The 20,754-nt window shown below is 38.1% G+C and overlaps 1 protein-coding gene across 1 annotated transcript in view; it reads left to right on the top strand.

Annotated features, from left to right (window-relative positions):
- Positions 1 to 1,774: 1,774 nt before the first annotated feature.
- HIVEP1 (HIVEP zinc finger 1) overlaps positions 1,775 to 20,754 on the top strand; it is a 59,410-nt gene continuing 40,430 nt past the window's right edge. The window contains exons 1-2 of the mRNA XM_068994201.1: positions 1,775 to 1,910; positions 3,130 to 3,183. Coding sequence (XP_068850302.1) covers positions 1,775 to 1,910; positions 3,130 to 3,183 — 190 coding nt within the window. The remainder of the gene's footprint in view (positions 1,911 to 3,129; positions 3,184 to 20,754) is intronic.

Raw genomic sequence — 20,754 nt, 5'->3', positions numbered from 1 at the left:
TCTTTCCCCAAGCCTGTCACTCTTTCAGCCATGGGTCCTTCTGGATCTTAGGGACAATTATGGATCCATTCGTGTGTGGCCAGGACCTTTTCCAGGTGACAACTCCAAGCATATTTAGTAAAAGTTGAATTAATTACAATTACATCTTAATTTAAATACAGTAAGAACTCATTACAGTAAGAATGTATTACTTATTTTAGATTTAACAACATGGTGTGAATGTCCATTTTGCACATATATCTTTTTATTTTGAAGCAGCTGAGAAACTACTATTTATTTCTGAATGTGTAGTTTTTATGAAATTATATGAGCTCAGATAACAGTGACCTTGGGGAGGGCATGATGGAAGATGTCTAAGAACTTGAGATACTGTTCTAAACAACACGTACCCCCCTGTGCATCAAGGCTTATGACGCGAGGTGTCCTGGCTGGGAGGCGCAGCCCTTGGCTGAGAACTATTTTCTGTCTGTGGGTTCAAGCCGTGGGTTTGCTGTCCAGCATGGGGCTGTGAACTAATGCATCTGGGCAAGGCAGCATTTTTCATTTTTAATAGGAAAGGACAGAAATTAGTGTATAGGTAAGTTGGTTTCTGAATTATGTATACATGTAATATATATACACACACATGTGTAATTGGTTGGAATGTAAAAATACATTCCTTACTCTGGGTCATAGTGAAAAAAGTGATACGTGTTGCTTTTAAATACTAGTAAATTGCCTTATCTGGACCAATTAAGAGCATATAATAAATGAGTACTTTCTCTGTAGCTTTGGAGAGTGTCTTTAAAACATCATATTTTACCAGGAGAATCATAAAACAGAGGTTAAATATAAACATGACTTTTTCTAAAAAGTGAGGCAAGAGCTTATAATGACTGTTATAAACTCTGTCATTGAAGACTGTAATTACCTATTGAATTAGAGTTCTAGGTAAAGGCATTTAAGTAAATGCCTATACCTAACACAGTAGATACCCCAAATCTACTGATGTAAATTGAAGTCATTTTTGCAAGAATTTGTCATGTTAAAGTACAAATAGAAGGTGGCCAAACTTCAATATACTAAACAGAATCTGTTCTTTAAATACATGTTGAGTCATGAGCTTTTGCTGCCTGGAGCCCCAGTTAATCCTATTAATAAAAAGTTATTTTATTATATAATACCAAATTATGTATGCACAAACTCTTACACATAGTCATTATTGCTATGAATATATATCAGTACAATATATACATATATATTATTTATGGTTCTTAAGTTTAGGCAAACTGCTGGCATAGAAATAATAGTGCTTTTCATTTTTATGTTTCTCAAAGACTGTGTATTTAATACTTATTTACATTTTAATATCTCCAATGTACTCTCCAATATACTCAGTATTATTTATTTTTGAAAAAGTGGGCCTTGTGCTTTTGTCATATATATTAATAGAAATTTCAGTCATACATTTGGAATTCTTTTGAAGTAAAAGTACTGCTAAACACAGAATCTACTTTCTGCACTTATTAAGGGCTTTTTTTTTTTTCCATTACTGTTTCATTTTACTCATCATTTCATGAGAAATAACTAAAAGCTTGCAAATGAGAAAAAAAAAATGTTTTATTTCCGAATACTGTCTCTTCTCCCCTCAAATCTTACTCTGGATCTGATAATTAGCAGGGAGCAAATAGGACGTTGCTGTGGGGATGAAGATGTAGTTGTGATAAACCGTGGCGTGTTTCCTTCATTCTCATGCTCCCCGTCTGCCTTGATAAGGCAGGCTGGATGGATCAATATGCAGCTGAAAGAAGTTTGCTCAGTGAATGGAAGGTTCTTCCAGTTTCTGGCTTTTCGGCAAGACTGGGGGAAGGGGCAGGTAGCACCGGAGATTGAAAGGCCTGTGGTGGGGAGGATGCCATCTTCCGTGGCCGGTGATGATGTTCAGTATCAGTGACCGTTCGGGGAGCTGATAGTGGATACTGGGAGGAATGAATGGCTGACAGACCAATATTTTGGAAGCATTTAAACTGTACTCCAGTGGACTAGCTGAAATGTCACATCATTATGGTTACAGTATTCATTTCAGTACAGAATAGTACCTAGGAATTTTGTTGACTTTTGCCATTACAGTCAGTATTGAGACCACTGTATTAAACTTAGAATTGGTTTCTGTCAATCATCAAATATGTATATCCTTATAAAAATATAAATTACTTGTCACCAACGTAGAACATGCGCTTACTTACCAAGTCCAGTTGTGCGCAAAGCTCGGATGGGAGAGCTGCAGCTCTGGGAGGCAGCCGCCGCCACTCTTTGTTAGTTATTGCTTCTTTCAGAACTGTGCTCATCTGAACATGATGGTTGCAGAATATTTGCTGCTGTTTTTCAGTTGCTCAGTCATGTCTGACCCTTTTGTGACCCCATGGACTGTAACCTGCCAGGCTCCTCTGTCCATGCGATTCTCTAGGCAAGATGACTAGAGTGGGTTGCCCTGCCCTGCTCCAGGGGATCTCCTCAACCCAGAGATCGAACCCGGTCTCCTGCATTGCAGGTGGATTCTTTCCTGCGGAGCCACAGGGGAGGCCCTTAGTTTTTATTTAGTACCTCTTTAATTCAGGATTCCACCCTCACACTTCATGGGTGGTTATTCTGTAACCAACTGTTGGCAAAAGTATCATGTTGTTGCTTTTCAGCCCATCATTTATTGTTCATCCTTTTATTTCTTCCATGTTTGACTTAGGTCTTAGGCCGTCTATGAACTCAGCTTAGACTTATTTCTAAGCCAGTCGGCATTTGTTGAAACTCACCAGTGAAATTTGTATGTCTTCATTAAAAAAAAAAAAGAATTATTTTTATGTACTTTGAATAGGCAGCTAAACATTTTAAAAATTATGATTCAGTATTTAAAACGTACTAATTATTTGCATTGTGGAAACAATTGGAAGTAGCCCTTGTGACTAAGACTTAATTAAAATTATAATTTTAAAAGGACTCTATTATTTAACAGCTTATACATATTTGTTTCATCAATAATTCATTCAACAAATATTTATTACTATGTGTCAGGTACCATTTATAAGTAATATATTTGTTTTGCTGTCTTATTTGTGTATGATGAATTAATTTATACTTTTTTTTTGTTTTTCTTAGACAAAATTGAAGAAGCACAAAAAGAACTGAATGGGGCAGAAGTGTCAAAAAAAGGTAAGTTAAAATCAACCCCAGTATAGGCTTTATTCTTGCAGAGATTCCTGTATAAATACCTTATTAATGTAAGCTTTGTAAATGAATCAATGTAAAATTGATACCTAAAAGTTGATGGGCTTTGCTTTATGGAATGTTTTAAGCACATAGCATGTCCTGTGACTATTTCCCAGGTGTTAACTGTTTTGCTGCGGGGAGTATGACAGCTTGTTGCAGATCTTCTGAAAGTCCTATTTGAGAGACTATCACATAGCTATAAACAGGGCCAGGATAATGCGTACTGATGGCTGTGTTCACCTATATGTGTGCTTATGTGTGCTCAAGTGGCAGATAATTTTTTTTTTTTTAATGTGACAGAAGCCTAAGACAACCAAAATAACCCAAATGCCAGTCAGTGCAGTAATAGTTGCCTCAGTTGTAGTACCTTCTAATTTGGGGATGTTATTCAGCTTTTTAAAAAATGTTAATTATTTCAGTTGACTGTGATGATTCGTTGCCGTGGTGAGAGAAGGGGCAGAGGAAGTTGATTAACTTTTCTTTATCTGGATCTGTGTTCTTTCCTTAGTTTTCGTGGGTAAATTTTGTATAAGGAATAAAATGCTCACAAGCAAAAAGCGGTTTTCATCACAGAAAGCGTACTGATTATTTTCTCAGCTAATTTGAAAAAAGACATTTGATGTTGAACAGTCTGTGGAATGGGACGAAGACAGGAAGGTGGATAGAGTTCCAACACACTCTAATGTTAATGGGTAAAATTGATTGAAAGGATGTAAGACTCTCTTTATGGCATTTAGATTTCATGATTTATTTTTGCTTTGTCCTTGTTATATCTTCTTATTACCGCAGGATATTTTGGCAGAAAAATTTAGCCATGTAGGATTCCAATGGAAAGTCTTTTTCTTTTTTTTTTTTTAATCTAAGTAGATTCCTAACTGGGCTTTCCCTGTGGCTCAGTGGTAAAGAATCTGTCTTCGATGCAGGAGACGCAGGAGACATGGGTTTGATCCCTGGGTCGGGAAGATCCCCTGGAGAAGGGCATGGCAACCCACTCCAGTATTCTTGCCTGGAGAATCCCATGGACAGTACCCCTGACAGTCCATGGGGTCACAAAGAGTTGAGCATGACTGAGGCGACTCAGCAGCAGCAGCAGGTTCCTAAGTAGTTGCCTCTGGTGGAAATAATTTCAGGTTGTCCACGTTCTCTGTCCCTTGGCCCAGCCAGTGCAGCCTCCAGGACTGTTTGGGGCTGGTCTGAGTAGCTCTGCTGTGATTGCAGACATCTTAAAAGTATCTCCCCTCTTTGTCTGCCCCCCTCACCACTTTCCATGGGATTTCTGGAAAGCCCATATCAAACACGACCCTTCAGTGGCACTCTTGCCACAACACAATCTAAGAAGAGTTGAGACGTCACCACAGCCAGGCCATCCCTTTGAAAGGCTGGCTGAAGATCCCTTCCGCACACTGCTGAAATCCTAAAGCACTTGAGACACTCAGGCTGTAAGAACCTAAGAGTTTAAACTCTGTCATGTTCAATCTTTTCCATGTCTAGTAACGGTTTAGAGCTGCTTCAGTTAGCGATATAAATGTGTTCTTGTCTTACTTTTCCTTCTTTCCTACCCCTGTGGCAAAGAGCTTTAAAAACAGTGAACGAAGTGTCTGATAGGAAGGAGGAAATGGAACAGAGGTTCTAGAAAAAGAAACGGGATAATGAGGTTGAAGTAATCCAGTGGGCTGCATTTGGCAGGCTACGTTTATTTAAGACCCAGGATGAATACCAAGCAAGCATTGTTTTGTGCAGTTCACTGCCGAGTGTTACTGCTCAGCTTTCGTTTTTACATATGCATTCTGGGCAAATTAAAAATAAAGTAGTTTTGCTCCAAAATATAATTGAGGAATAATATCAGTTTGTCTTTAACAACACGAGATAAACTTTTTGAGTAACAAAGGTCTTTGAGATTTCTCAGATCTTTGTCTTGTTTGATGAAAGGAAATCCGTTTGTTCTTTTGTAGAATATACTTTAGAAATTTGGAGTTATTTATTGTTTTTATTGATTTATGGGTCATCTAGAATAGATCGTTTTTTCACTACTTTTTCCAACTTTTGGTGATTTCCCCCGAAAGTTTAACTTTTTCTACATCTGCCTTTTCTTCTTTAATTGCTACTTTGTTCTAAGGCTCTGTGTCAGTTGAAGGTGCTATAGTCCTTAACCCTTTGGAGGTTCTTTCTCCCTCTTCTTTTTCTTACCCGTAGGACAAGTAACTAATTTATCTTCAGAAGCATTTAGCATACTGGTAGGCTCTTAAAGAAAACAAACCTTGCTTATTGGTATATTTTAAAAAGACATCTTTCCTGTTTTCTAACATTTTAAGGAAAGATTAATCTGTATAGTACAATATGATGACAGAGAAACTGACTTTGTTCATTATATACCAATAGAATAAAGAAGTGCACTAAATTATGGTAGCTTAGTCCTTTTATTCTTTCTCTCTGCTTATGAATGAAAATCAGATGGCTTGAATTTTATTTATTTTGGTTTTAACCAATTTGGGGATAAATATAGAAGACAGCATTCATCAATTCTCTGTAATGTCCTTATTTTCTTCCTAATAGTCCTATATACTTGGTTTTAATATCCATTGTGCTTGACACTATTTCTAAAATCATTGCATGAGATTTAAATAAAATAAATAGTGAATGTCACAGAGGTAGTGATGAATATGCATAAAGGGAACTGGGAAGAAGTAAATTTATCAGTTAATTAGGAGAGCTTTTATGTGCTGTTTCATGAGTAAATTTTGATTTTAATACTTTGTTTTAAATTTTTATCACACAATATTTGACCCATAAAATAATCCATGTAAGTATATATAATATATATTATTATATATATATGCAGTGTCATATATTATTGTGTATATATTTTATATATGTGTGTAATATTGTGTATTATCACATATGTTTAATACATAGTACTTCTATTAGTATATGTAATATATATTATTATAACATCATGACAATAGCATGGTAATCTTTTATTCTAATAGCCAGTTGCTAACATGTACTATTGTATCAACCTATATACTAGACTCCATTTCACCTCAATATTTGCTTGGTAGAAAGTCTTAAGTTTGTGTCGTCATCTGTATTTCCTCTTTGAAAAAATGTCTTAACTTCTTTTGCCCCATTTTTAAATTAGGTTGTTTGGGGGTTTTTATTTGATGTCCAGTTATATGAGCTGTTCATAGATGTTGGTTAGTCCCTCATAGGTCCCATCATTTGCATATATTTTCTCCCATACAATAGTTGCCTTTTCATTTTTCCCCCAGGTGTATGTTCTTGCCTCCTTTGTCAGAGATTAATTGTCAATGTATTTAATAAAATTACAGCCAACTTTCATTTTTTTTCTTCAGTCTGGTATTTTTCTTATAATTTATCCATTTTATTAGACATTTACATTTATTGGCAAAAAGTCATTCATAGTATTCTTTCTCTCATTGCTGCTGGATCCGTAGTTGTGTCTCCGTTTTCTCACTGTTCACTTACGCCTTTTCTCTCTACACTGATTAGTCTTGCCAAAGGTTGGTCTGTTCCACTCCCCTTTTACTGTAACTTCTGAGTTTCTTGATATCATCTTGTATAATTCTTTCCTGTTTAATTACATTTTGCTCTGCGTTATCTTTTCTTCTTCTTTGGGCTTATTCTGTTATCCAGTTTCTTAAGTTGGTAACTGGGCTTATTTTTAAGTCTATTCTTTTCTATTAAAATCACTTGAAGCTATTAATTTCCTTATAAGCATTGCTTTGGCTGTATTATACGTAGTTTCATATTTGCTACTTCATTAATTTTTGTGCTGCTTTCTTCTTTGACTCCCTCAATAGAATTTTTTTCCCTTAGGGATGGTTGGGGATTTTATTTAATTTTTTGTTAGTGATTTCTGACATAATTGCACTGTTACATTAATTGCTTTTTGAAATCAGTTCGTATTTCTAAAATAATTTTCTCTCTGTTTCTGAATACAGTGTAATCAAAAGGTTCAGGGAATGGTGTATAAAAATGCTCCTACATTTTATATTAGAAATTTAAAAATTCAGCATTTTACAGAAAAATTCATCATTTTACCAAGATGGGAACGCTGAAGTTGAAAGCTGTTCAATAACTGTATCCCAGGGACTGTAACATAGGATGAGGAATTTCCAAGTTTGTGTTATTCTGCTGTTATTCTGCACTGTAACTAGATGAGAGCTGCGCTCTCGTGATAGTTAAATCTATAACGCTTGTTCGGTCACTCAGTTTTGTCCAACTGTTTGTGACCCCCATGGACTGCAGCATGCCAGGCTTCCCTGTCCTTCACCATCTTCCAGAGCTTGCTCAAACTAATGTCTATTGAGCTGGTGATGCCATCCAACCATCTCATCGTCTGTTGCCCCTTTCTTCTTCTGCTTTCTATCTTTCCCAGCATCAGGGTCTTTTCTAATGCATTGGCTCTTTGCATCAGGTGGCCAAAGTATTGGAGCTTCAGTTTCAGCATCAGTCCTTCCAGTGAATATTCAGGGTGGATTTCCTTTAGGACTGAAGTAGTTTGATCTTGCTGTCCAAGGGACTCTCAGGTCATCTCTAGTGCCACAATTCACTATTATTCTGCTTAACAGGGTAGAATAACTCACGCAAGAAACATAACTGTGTTAGTCAATGGGTGGGAATATGTTATAGAATTTTAGGTCTCCAAGAAAGACAGAAAGAATGAGTTACTCTGTTTAAGACTGACAGCAGAGGCTCTCTCTATTTGTCCTACCCTCCAGTTCCAGTTCCAGTTCAGTCTCTCAGTTGTGTCCGACTCTTTGCAACCCCATGAATCGCAGCACACCAGGCCTCCCTGTCCATCACCAACTCCTGGAGTTCATTCAAACTCATGTCCATCAAGTCAGTGATGCCATCCAGCCATCTCATTCTCTGTCATCCCCTTCTCCTCCTGCCCCCAATCCCTCCCAGCATCAGAGTCTTTTCCAATGAGTCAGCTCTTCACATGAGGTGGCCAAAGTACTGGAGTTTCAGCTTTAGCATCATTTCTTCCAAAGAACACCCAGGACCGATCTCCGTTAGCACGGACTAGTTGGATCTCCTTGCAGGCCAAGGGAGTCTGGAGAGTCTTCTCCAACAGCACAGTTCAAAAGCATCAATTCTTCGGCACTCAGCCTTCTTTGTGGTCCAACTGTCACATCCAAGCATGACTACTGGAAATTCCATAGCTTTGACTATGCGGATGTTTGTAGGCAAAGTAATTTCTCTGCTTTTTAATACGCTGTCTAGGTTTGTCATAGCTTTTCTTCTAAGGAGCAAGCACGTCTGTGCTATTCTACTGTTATTCTGCATTGTAACTGGACGAGAGCTGTGTTCTAATGATAGTTGAATCTATATTAGTTACTCCTGTTCTAAATTAATCGTTTGAGTGAAGAGATCACCTTTTCAAAAAAAATATTTTAATGATTTAGGAAAAAGGAGGAGTCCAACAATGGGTATAGAAAAGGGTGGAGATTTTAGGTCAGCTTGCATTGAGATTTTTCGTATTATTATGTCTCAAACAACAAAATCCTAAAATCACCACCATAATATCTGTAGTTTCCTTTTATTAGCTATCACTCTGAAATTATATACTCTAATCAACAGAAAGTTTTTTATTTTACCATGTATATGAGAATAATGAGTCCTAAGCATATGGCTTAAGAAGTACAGTAAGCAACTTATCGTGCTGAAATAACCCTGTGATATTCAGACTTGCTCCAAGGAGTCACTTGACAAGCAGGATTTCTGTTAACATAGGCATAATGTACTGCCTGGAATTACCCTCTTGTTATCTGGGGAAGCTTGAGGGAAGTTAGGTTCCTATGTAAAACTAGACTGGGTAATTCAGAAGTGAACGTGACACTCTAGTGAGCAGACACCTAGATTGTGAACTCTGATTAGTGGGTCAGTATGAAAGCTAGCATTTGCTCACCTACTTTCCTAATTGAAACTCCTTATAACATGAATAAGTTTTCAAGGACTGAAAAATAGCTCCCATTATTTTTTTCTTTTTTAAATACTGAATGTGATATTAAAAAAAAAAAGAAATGAAGGTTGATTTGGAATAGTATTTTATGTTAATAAGTTTATACCTTTACGCCAGTGATAATTCTCTTCCTTAAGAATTTTGCCAAGTATACTTAAGGAAATATGAGAGCATGTTCCCATAATTAGGAGTGATGAAGTCCTTCCTAAGTTAAGACTAAACTTTAGGTGGCATAATGGAAAAGTTGGACTGATTTTTCTTAAATTGAAATGAGTAATGCTACTGCAAGATAAGATTAAAATGTTTTAAAACAGTCTGGGAGAAAATTTGTGCAATAAAACAAAACTTGGTTGGGTTGCTTACAATGTTATAAACTTGGAAAGGTATTAGCACTTTACAGAATGAAAGCTCACACTGATACAGCCAATGGGAAGGCTAGTGTAATATGTTAGTGAGATGTCTGAACTAGAGAATTTTTTTAAAGGAATGCAGTTTAATTATTTCAGTATTATAGTAATGCTAGCTAGTTTATAAATTAATTACCAGGAAATAATGTAATTAAATGAGCATTAGTGGATGTTTATTTTTAATTGAAATGTTTATAAATTCTACTTTCTTAATATTAAATGCTCAAAAAAGTTTATCATATTTTTCTTATAAAGTTGTTATTAATTCATTTTTTTCTTCAGCAATTTTTTATTAATGCATCACCCATTCTTTTTTGCCCTAGAAAGCAAGAAAAAAAAAGAAAAAGTGTATACCTTAAAGGAACCTATGAGCTTTAACCCAGCTCTTGTACAAATTATCATAAAATCTGAATTGGTGGAATCAAAATTCATGAGGTTTTATGTAGACTGGCAGCAGTGCCTAGTAAATTTCCCTTGGGAAAACAGCTACAGTTTTTCTATTTTTTAGAAAAGAAAGTCATCTCTTTTTCCTTTTAATATTATCTTACTTGGAATTTCAGATTTAAATATGCAGGTCTCCTAAAGTGTTCTTTTAGTGTCATAGACAATGCTAATGGCTCAGATTGCCAGAAAATTAGTATTATTTTAATTATTTGTGCCATGTATATGAGTTAAAAGTATCATGTGTCAATCCTGCCAATATCTTGAGATTTAAAAATACTAAATCCCAAGAGATCATTGCTTCACAACTAGACTACGCCAGTTTTATAAAAGATGATTTACATAATGATAAACAAACCATCTTTTAGTAAAATAAGTAAATATTCTGTTCATGGTGTTGAAATGCAAGAAACTTGTTTCCTGCAAATTATGAGAGGCAAAACTCTCAATATATTTCTTAACAGTGTTATTGATTACTCTCTATTGAATAATCATTTATTAAATTGGAAGCTAAAATAGCTAACAAGATGTTACTTTTATAGATTCATTGAAAGGCTTGCATTCTTTCACACTTTTATAGCCTTTCCATTGACTTCAAAATGTTATGGATTATAAGGTACACAGTGATCTCATGTACCATTTAGGAAGGGAAAAATTGAGTGACAGATAAAGGAGGACAGGGTGCTTTTATAAGTGATTAGAAGATGCACCAGGATTTCAGAGAGATTAAAATGTTCCAAACACATTTGTTTAAGATTCTGTGAAGTGTGTGTTTAGGTCCGCTGCTTCGTTTTTTGACAAGAGAGATATAAAACAGCTCAGATTATGAGATGTGGATGTAGCTGCTTTGAAGACAGCATCCCCGAGGATGGTGCCAAACAAAGGAATGGGTCTCATTCTGTTGGTTCACTTGGGGATTCATTTAAGAATGATAAGGGGGGGGGCAGATTATGTTTAATCTACCATCTTCGCTTTTGGGATAATTGACCTCACGCATATGCCTCTTCAATATTACTTTTTTTATATGAGTTGTGTTGTAGGGTGACTTAAAAGGATAATGTGTGCTGCCATTGGTTGATTTATTTAAGCTTTTCCCCAGCCTTGCTTCTGTGACCTATGTGTGGGGCAAAAGAAAAAAAAAAAAAGAGAGAGGCAGGAAGGCAGCACCTGTGCCACATGGAAGTGAAGGATACAATTCTGGGGAAGAAGGAGCAGAAAATGAATGCAAGGGGCAGGCAGAATCAATTGGAAATAGGTGAACAGCTGCGAGGAATTCTAGAAGAAATTTTTTGAAAAAATTGAAAGCAAACAGTAGAAGACCATTTCACTGAAACAGAGCCTTCTTTTACTCCTGTTTCACTATTCAGATGTGTTTTGTTGGGCTGTGCTATATGTACGAAGAATATCAATTTTTAAGGATGATGATTTAGAATTCTGCACCAACCACCAAGCTCGGGATACTGTAGTAGCTATTTCATTCAAGAAGAGATTTGGAAAAAGAAAATGAGACTCTGTGGGTGAGTGAGAAAAGGCAGGAAGAGGACTGAACAAAATTTAAATGAGAGCAAACGTATAGAGTAACGTATGCGCCTGGTTGGATGTTTAGTGAGTGAGGGCATGCTTTGGTTTAGTGAGTGATGGCATTGGAAGTGCGGCTCTGCAGCAGAACGCCGAGGCCGCTCTGCGGGCTCCTTTCCGGAAGCCCTCCACACAGCACCGAGTGACCCACTTGGTAACTGGTAACAGAACCCTTTCATGGCTACCTGTGTCTCTTCAGCGTGAAGACAGAGCTCCTAACAGCCGACGAGATCTCAGCCCTTTAGGCTCTTTGCCTCACCCCTGCCACACGTAGGGATGAGTGCCCTGGTTCCCTTTGGCCCAGGATCATATACTGGCACCTCCTGTTGTTCCTGGTGCATACAGTAGGCACTGGGCAAATATTTATTTGGCTGTTCTGAGCACCCAGACTGGCCTGTAATATTAAATCTGTTTTGTGACTTGATTGGTACTGTTTCCTTATATTTAATATGAAATGTTACTATATGAAAGTTGAGTGTTAGTGAGGGAAGAAGAGCATGTCTGTGTCTTCAGTAGATGTACTGTTATTTTCTTTGCTAATTAGAGACCTGTTCAAGTTTGTGCCCTCTTGGGTTGACTATATTTATAACTTCTTATATTCTGTATGTTACACAAGTATGCAAATATTTTAAGATAGAGTATAACCTTCTCTCATAAGTTTAAATAATTTTTACTGTTGCTGTATCCTTCCCTTTCTCATTTCTGAGAACATTTATTATTGATTAGGTTGATTTTTTATTTAATTAAAAATTTCAAACAGAATTGTCACTTATTCTGCTTTAAAAATTTTCAGTTTGATATATCTCTGGTTTTACTATTTCTACAATCAAAATTATTTCTCTGAAATTATACTGACTGCTTAAAATTTTTCCTTTTATATATAAAAAAGTTCCACAGTATTTATTTGCCTTTGTATGATTACTGACATTAATATTTTGAGTATTTATTTCATCTCTACCTGCTAGATTTTGATCTATATTTTAAGTTATTGCTAAATAAGCAGGTATTTGTTAGGTTCTTAATTTGCTAACTTCCTGCTTTGGGGTTGAATTACATGTTAGTTGTATGTGAATAATACATGTGCGTGATGACTTTTAAAATATGAAACTCCAGTGATGGGTAAAAATTTGCCAGTTCTGTACTCCAATCCCATCATGTTTTAATTTTTTTAAACTTTAAGAATTTTTAAATTTTATCCAAGATTTTGTAATATATAAAGTTTAGTATGTGTTTATTGTATTACATTTTCCTTTTCTGTTAAAATCTGTATTCTTTTTCTATTTCCTGCCTTTTTTTCTGTATCATAGCCTGTTAATGGTGAATTCAGATTCCCTTCCTCACCCTATAATTATTTTTCTATTTCTCTTGAATAGTTTTCTAAAAATGTATTCCATTGCCTATTTGTTATACGATAAAAGTTAATGCTGTGTCCTGCACTGTTTAAACCCTTAACTAAATGATTCTTGGTCTTATTTGGAGGAACTGACTTCAGATTCCACTTACATCCCATTCCTGCTTTTCTTTTCAGGGCTCAGGGCCTGTTGAGAATTGCTGCTCTGTTCTGATAGATTTGCAGTGTATATCCCCCTTTAGGAACATTGTCAAGGCCTCTGAATCCACTTTTTGTTAAGAAACTAAACTTATTCTTCGCTGATACCATGCGAACCACTCTGCTCTTCTCTCGACGTGCCTTTAATGAGGCAGGGTGGTGCCCAGAGGCGGCGGCTGTGTTAGATACCGACTCTAAGCTTTGGCAGCTCTGCATTCCTAGCATTTGTACCTTCCTCTCTTTTGAGTGTGTCCGTTCACGCTGCTTTTGACTTACATGCTATTATTACCATGTATTTGGGTCCACATATATTCTTTACTATTTGTATACAGCTGCTACTCATCTTTCTTTTTACATGTATTAATCAACTTGGGACTTATTTTGGCTTACATCTCTAGCTTCCCTTGAGGAATGATTTTATTTTACATGAAGAATCATCATTTTTCATTAATGCAGGTCTGTTGTGACAAATTATTTCAAGTGTCATTTATTAGAAAATGTCTATTTCTTTTTAATTCTTGAAAAAACATGTTTAATCCAAGTACAGAAGCATAAAATTCGAGTTCGGCCGTTTATTTCCTTGAGTACATTGTTACTGTCGAGATGTCTGCTTGTGAGTCTGATTATCATTTGTTTGAAGGCAGTCCTTTGGGGCCTTATCTCGGAATCCTGCAGTTTCACAGTGATGTGCGTAGGTGTGGTTTCTGTGTATTTATCTTGCTTGTGATTTATAGCATTCTAGAATCTGTAGATTCATGTGTTTCATTAGTTTGTGGAAACTTTTGGACCTTATTTTCTCAAATTTATTACTTCTGTCCGATTATTTTGAAATATGCCACATTTTCATATACTAAATGCATTTATAGCCCTTCTACAGATTCACAAGTTTAACCATTAATCTGATTTTGAGAAAATACTATTTAATCTCTGTCCATGTAGGTATCTTTACATAATTCTTTTTCAGAATTTTATTGTCTAATTTAGAATATTATTTTCCTAAGTGAGGAATAGAGTCATATCGTATTTTTAAAAAGCAAGTTTTAAACAGTTTGAAATTGTATAAAGTTGATAAATTTGAAAAGAATTGATATCTTCAAAATATTGATTATTTCCAGGAACATGTGTGTGTCTTCATTTTGTAAGCACCTTCATATCAGAAAACTTAAATTTTCTGTAGGTTTTGAATATTTTGTGCAAAATGTATTTCTAGGCATTTTTCTCTTTTTATTGCTGTGATACATAGAATATTTTTTTCATTATATTTTCTAACTGTTTTTCGTATGGGTGAAAATACATGTATGTTTTGGGTAGACAGCTGACCTACTGAAACTCTTATTAGATGCAGTAGAGTTTGTTATTTCTCCTAGGTACTCCTAGGAAACCACTGTTATCTGCAAATAATACTGTTTTCTTCCTTACCATCATTTGTATCTCATTTATAAAAATTCTGTTATTGTATTGGCTGGATCTGGAGAAATGATTAAAAATCATAGTGATTATTACAAGAATCTTTTTGTTGACCCCACCTTTAGAGGTTTCTCTAGTGTTTGATTTGAGTGTTGTCTATCACTGGCGTGGTAAATATTCCTTATCATCTTTTCCTAGTGCTCTGAAGGTCTGTTTCAGTTCAGTTCAGTATAATTCAGTTGCTCAGTCATGTCCAACTCTGCTACCCCATGAATCGCAGCATGCCAGGCCTCCCTGTCCATCACCATCTCCCGGAGTTCACTCAAACTCACGTCCATCGAGTTGGTGATGCCATCTAGCCATCTCATCCTCTGTCGTCCCCTCTTCCTCCTGCCCCCAATCCCTCCCAGCATCAGGGTCTTTTCCAGTGAGTCAACTGTTCGCATGAGGTGGCCAAAGTACTGGAGTTTCAGCTTTAGCATCATTCCTACCAAAGAAATCCCAGGGCTGATCTCCTTTAGAATGGACTGGTTGAATCTCCTTGCAGTCCAAGGGACTCTCAAGAGTCTTCTCTAACACCACAGTAAAAAGCATCAATTCCTTGGTGCTGAGCTTTCTTCACAGTCCAACTCTCACATCCATACATGACCACAGGAAAAACCATAGCCTTGACTAGATGGACCTTTGTTGGCAAAGTAATGTCTCTGCTTTTCAATATGCTATCTAGGTTGGTCATAACTTTCCTTCCAAGGAGTAAGCGTCTTTTAATTTCATGGCTGCAGTCACCATCTGCAGTGATTTTGGAGCCCCCCAAAATAAAGTCTGACACTGTTTGCCCATCTATTTGCCATGAAGTGATGGGACCAGATGCCATGATCTTTGTTTTCTGAATGTTGAGCTTTAAGCCAACTTTTTCACTCTCCTCTTTCACTTTCATCAAGAGGCTTTTTAGTTCCTCTTCACTTTCTGCCATAAGGGTGATGTCATCTGCATATCTTAGGTTATTTATATTTCTCCTGGCAATCTTGATTCCAGCTTGTGCTTCTTTCAGCCCAGCGTTTCTCATGATGTACTCTGCATAGAAGTTAAATAAGCAGGATGACAGTACACAGCCTTGACGTACTCCTTTTCCTATTTGGAACCAGTCTGTTTCATGTCCAGTTCTAACTGTTGCTTCCTGACCTACATACAGGTTTCTCAAGAGGCAGGTCAGGTGGTCTGGTATTCCCATCTCTTTCAGAATTTTCCACAGTTTTTTGTGATCCACACAGTCAAAGGCTTTGGCATAGTCAATAAAGCAGAAATAGATGTTTTTCTGGAAATTTCTTGCTTTTCCGATGATCCAGCGGATGTTGGCAATTTGATCTCTGGTTCCTCTGCCTTTTCTAAAGCTAGCTTGAACATCTGGAAGTTCATGGTTCACGTATTGCTGAAGCCTGGCTTGGAGAATTTTGAGCATTACTTTACTAGCATGTGAGATGAATGCAATTGTGCGGTAGTTTGAGCATTCTTTGGCATTGCCTTTCTTTGGGATTGGAATGAACACTGACCTTTTCCAGTACTGTGACCGCTGCTGAGTTTTCCAAATTTGCTGACATATTGAGTGCAGCACTTTCACAGCATCAACTTTTGGATTTGAAACAGCTCTACTGGAATTCCATCACCTCCACTAGCTTTGTTCCTAGTGATGCTTCCTAAGGCCCACTTGACTTCACATTCCAGGATGTCTGGGTCTAGGTGAGGGATCACACCATTGTGATTATCTTGGTCATGAAGGTCTTTTTTGTACAGTTCTTCTGTGTATTCTTGCCACCTCTTCTTAATATCTTCTGCTTCTGTAAGGTCCATACCATTTCTGTCCTTTATCGAGCCCATCTTTGCATGAAATGTTCCCTTGGTATCTAATTTTCTTGAGGAGATCTCTAGTCTTTCCCATTCTTGTTGGGGAATGTTTTCCTCTATTTCTTTGCGTTGATCACTGAGGAAGACTTTCTTATCTCTTCTTGCTATTCTTTGGAACTGTGCATTAGATGTTTATATCTTTCCTTTTGTCCTTTGCTTTTCGCTTCTCTTCTTCTCACAGCTATTTGTAAGGCTCCCCAGACAGCCATTTTGCTCTTTTGCATTTCTTTTCCATGGGGATGGTCTTGATCCCTGTCTCCTGTACAGTGTCATGAACCTCAGTCCATAATCAGGCACTCTATCTATCAGATCTAGTCCCTTAAATCTATTTCTCACTTCCACTGTCTAATCATAAGGGATTTGATTTAGGTCATACCTGAATGGTCTAGTGGTTTCCCCTACTTTCTTCAATTTAAGTCTTAATTTGGCAATAAGGAGCTCATGATCTGAGCCATAGTCAGCTCCCAGTCTTGTTTTTGCTGGCTGTATAGAGCTTCTCCATCTTTGGCTGCAAAGAATATAATCAATCTGATTTCGGTGTTGACCATCTGGTGATGTCTATGTGTAGAGTCTTCTCTTGTGTTGTCGGAAGAGGGTGTTTGCTATGACCAGTGTGTTCTCTTGGCAAACCCTATTAGCCTTTGCCCTGCTTCATTCCATATTCCAAGGCCAAATTTGCCTGTTACTCCAGGTGTTTCTATACTTCCTACTTTAGCATTCCAGTCCCCAAAATGAAAAGGACATCTTTTTTGGGTGTTAGTTCTAAAAGGTCTTGTAGGTCTTCATAGAACCATTCAACTTCAGCTTCTTCAGCGTTACTGGTTGGGGCATAGACTTGGATTACTGCGATATTAAATGGTTTGCCTTGGAGACGAACAGAGATCATTCTGTCATTTTTGAGATTGCATCCAAGTACTGCATTTCAGACTCTTTTGTTGACTATGATGGCTACTCTATTTCTTCTAAGGGATTCTTGCCCGCAGTAGTAGATACAATGGTCATCTGAGTTAAATTCACCCATTCCAGTCCATTTTAGTTCACTGATTCCTAGAATGTCCCATTCACTCTTACCATCTCCTGTTTGACCACTTCCAATTTGCCTTGATTCATGGATCTGACATTCCAGGTTCCTATGCAATATTGCTCTTTATAGCATTGGACCTTGCTTCTATCACCAGTCACATCCACAGCTGGGTATTGTTTTTGCTTTGGCTCCATCCCTTCATTCTTTCTGGAGTTATTTCTCCACTGATCTCCAGTAGCAGATTGGGCACCTACCGACCTAGGGAGTTTCTCTTTCAGTATCCTATCATTTTGCCTTTTCATACTGTTCATGGGGTTCTCAAGGCAAGAATACCGAAGTGGTTTGCCATTCCCTTCTCCAGTGGACCACATTCCGTCAGACCTCTCCACCATGACCCACCCGTCTTGGGTGGCCCCACACGGCATGGCTTAGTTTCATTGAGTTAGACAAGGCTGTGGTCCATGTGATTAGATTGACTAGCTTTCTGTGATTATGGTCTCAGTGAGTCTGCCCTCTGATGCCCTCTCACAACACCTACTGTCTTACTTGGGTTTCTCTTACCTTGAATGCGGAGTATCTCCTCATGGCTGCTCCAACTAAGCGCAGCTGCTGCTCCTTATCTTGGATGAGGGGTATCTCACTGCTGCCCCTCCTGATCTTGAACATGGAGTAGCTCCTCTAGAGCCTCCTGCGCCCGCGCAGCCACCTCTCCTTCACGTGGGGTAGCTCCTCCCGGCCACCGCCCCTGGCCTCGGGCATGGGGTTTGTTTGGATTTTTCTAATTCCCCTATGACTTCCTCTTTAACCCCTAGGCTATTTAGAAATATGTTATTCAATTTCCAAATATTTGGGGATTTTCCAGATATCTTTCTGCTGTTTATTTCTCATTTAATTTTGTTGTGGTCAGAGAACATACAAACTCCTTTTCTGAGCAACAGACTATTTTTTAAGTTTAAATAGTCGTATGTGCCCAGTCGCTACCTGTGTTCGTTTTTTATTGCTGTCTAATAAATTACAGTTCAAGAAATACTTTAGGTCAGAAGCCCCACATGGTCTCACCGGCTTCAGTCAAGGTGTCAGCAAAGCCCTGTTTCTTTCTGAAGTCTCTAAAAGAGAATCTGTTTCCTTGCCCACTCAGGTTATTGACAAAATGAAATCCCAGTGACCCCTACACCTAGCAGATTCATGTCTCATCCTGTTTATCTGAATGTGATACTTAACACTGTTGCTCACATCTTTCTCCTTCAGTTCAGTTCAGTTCAGTCGCTCAGTCATCTCTGACTCTGCTACCCCGTGAATCGCAGCACGCCAGGCCTCCCTGTCCATCACCAACTCCCGAGTTCACTCAAACTCACGTCCATTGAGTCGGTGATGCCATGCAGCCATCTCATCCTCTCTCGTCCCCTTCTCCTCCTGCCCCCAATCCCTCCCAGCATCAGAGTCTTTTTCAATGAGTCAATTCTTCACATGAGGTGGCCCAAGGACTGGAGTTTCAGCTTCAGCATCAGTCCTTCCAAAGAAATCCCAGGGCTGATCTCCTTTAGAATGGACTGGTTGGATCTCCTTGCAGTCCAAGGGACTCTCAAGAGTCTTCTCCAACACCGCAGTTCAAGAGCATCAATTCTTCAGCGCTCAGCTTTCTTCACTGTCCAACTCTTACATCCATACATGACTACTGGAAAAACCATAGCCTTGACTAGATGGACCTTTGTTGGCAAAGTAATGTCTCTGCTTTTCAATATGCTATCTAGGTTGGTTATAACTTTTCTTCCAAAGAGTAAGCATCTTTTAATTTCACGGCTGCAATCACCATCTGCATTGATTTTGGAGCCCCCCAAAATAAAGTCTGACACTGTTTCCACTGTTTCCCCATCTATTTCCCATGAAGTGATGAGATCGGATACCATGATCTTCGTTTTCTGAATGTTGAGCTTTAAGCCAACTTTTTCACTCTCCTCTTTCACTTTCATCAAGAGGCTTTTTAGTTCCTCTTCACTTTCTGCCATAAGGGTGGTGTCATCTGCATATCTGAGGTGATTGATATTTCTCCCGGCAATCTTGATTCCAGCTTGTGCTTCTTCCAGCCCAGCGTTTCTCATGATGTACTCTGCATATAAGTTACTGTGGCTTCCTGGGCCCTCCACTGTCCTGAGTTTTGTATTTTGTCTTATCTTTTTTTTTTTTCCTCATTCGCTGTCATTTTTGTCGTCATTATCATTCTTGTTGTTTCTGGCTCGCCCTTAAATGCAGGGATTACCCAAACTTCTGATGGGAGAGCTCTCTACCGTATATTCTCTCTGGCTTCTCATTTCTGTACTTTGATGAAAAACAGCACTCACTGCATACTCCCAGATCTGTGTCTCTAGCCCTTACTCTCTCTAGGGAAAGAAAAGAATATGTGCACGTCTGTTTAATACATCGTCATTTTCATACTGCTGTGTAAGCTTCGTAATGACTTGAAATGGATGTCTAATATTATGTTAAGTGGCTCTGCCATTATTAGCCTTACCATTTCCCTGCTGAACATGTCTCGTCCTGGGTCTACAGCTGTAATTTATAATTCTACATGTGGATATTGAGCTTGAGATTTGGTGGGATGGAAAGTGAGTTGATTTCCACCCCAGCCACATCCCTCCCCCACCCCCTGCCCGGCAAACAAGCTTAGTCTTGGTCCTTCCAGAGAGACAGTGAGCCTCAGCAGAGCCTTGGGCAAACCTTTCTCAGGTTTTCTTGCTTTGAATTAGCTCAGGGGTCCACTGTCACTGCCTGAGTTCAGGGTAGCATTTTAACCCTTTCCTGAACTGCTGAAAGGCCTTCTACACGGTGCCCCCTCCCTCTGGTCTCTTTGACTGTCTGACACCAGTGTGACCTCAGTTGTTAGAAAATAGGTGGTCCCCAGGTTCCCAGAACCAGGAGAGATCTGAAGTTGTTCTCACTTTCGTGTTTTTTGTAGTCAATCAGTAAAAGAGACTCACCTTCAATCAAGGCAGGGTTTTGAACACACTGTTAGGTTGTAATTCACCATACGTGACCCTATCCAATATCCTTTGTCATACTTTAGCTCCTATTTCCTTAACCTTATTCCTTGAACAAGGAGAATGGTAAAGGAGATCCAACAAAATCTTAGAAGCGTGAACACAGCTCAGAAAAACACTGTTGGGACCATATTCTCCATTGAACACTACCCACGGTGATTCCCCATGATCTCAGGTAATAG

The sequence above is a fragment of the Capricornis sumatraensis genome, chromosome 22, assembly GCF_032405125.1.
Source record: "Capricornis sumatraensis isolate serow.1 chromosome 22, serow.2, whole genome shotgun sequence".
NCBI classification, from domain to species: domain Eukaryota; kingdom Metazoa; phylum Chordata; class Mammalia; order Artiodactyla; family Bovidae; genus Capricornis; species Capricornis sumatraensis.
This window is presented reverse-complemented; position numbering and strand designations above follow the sequence as displayed.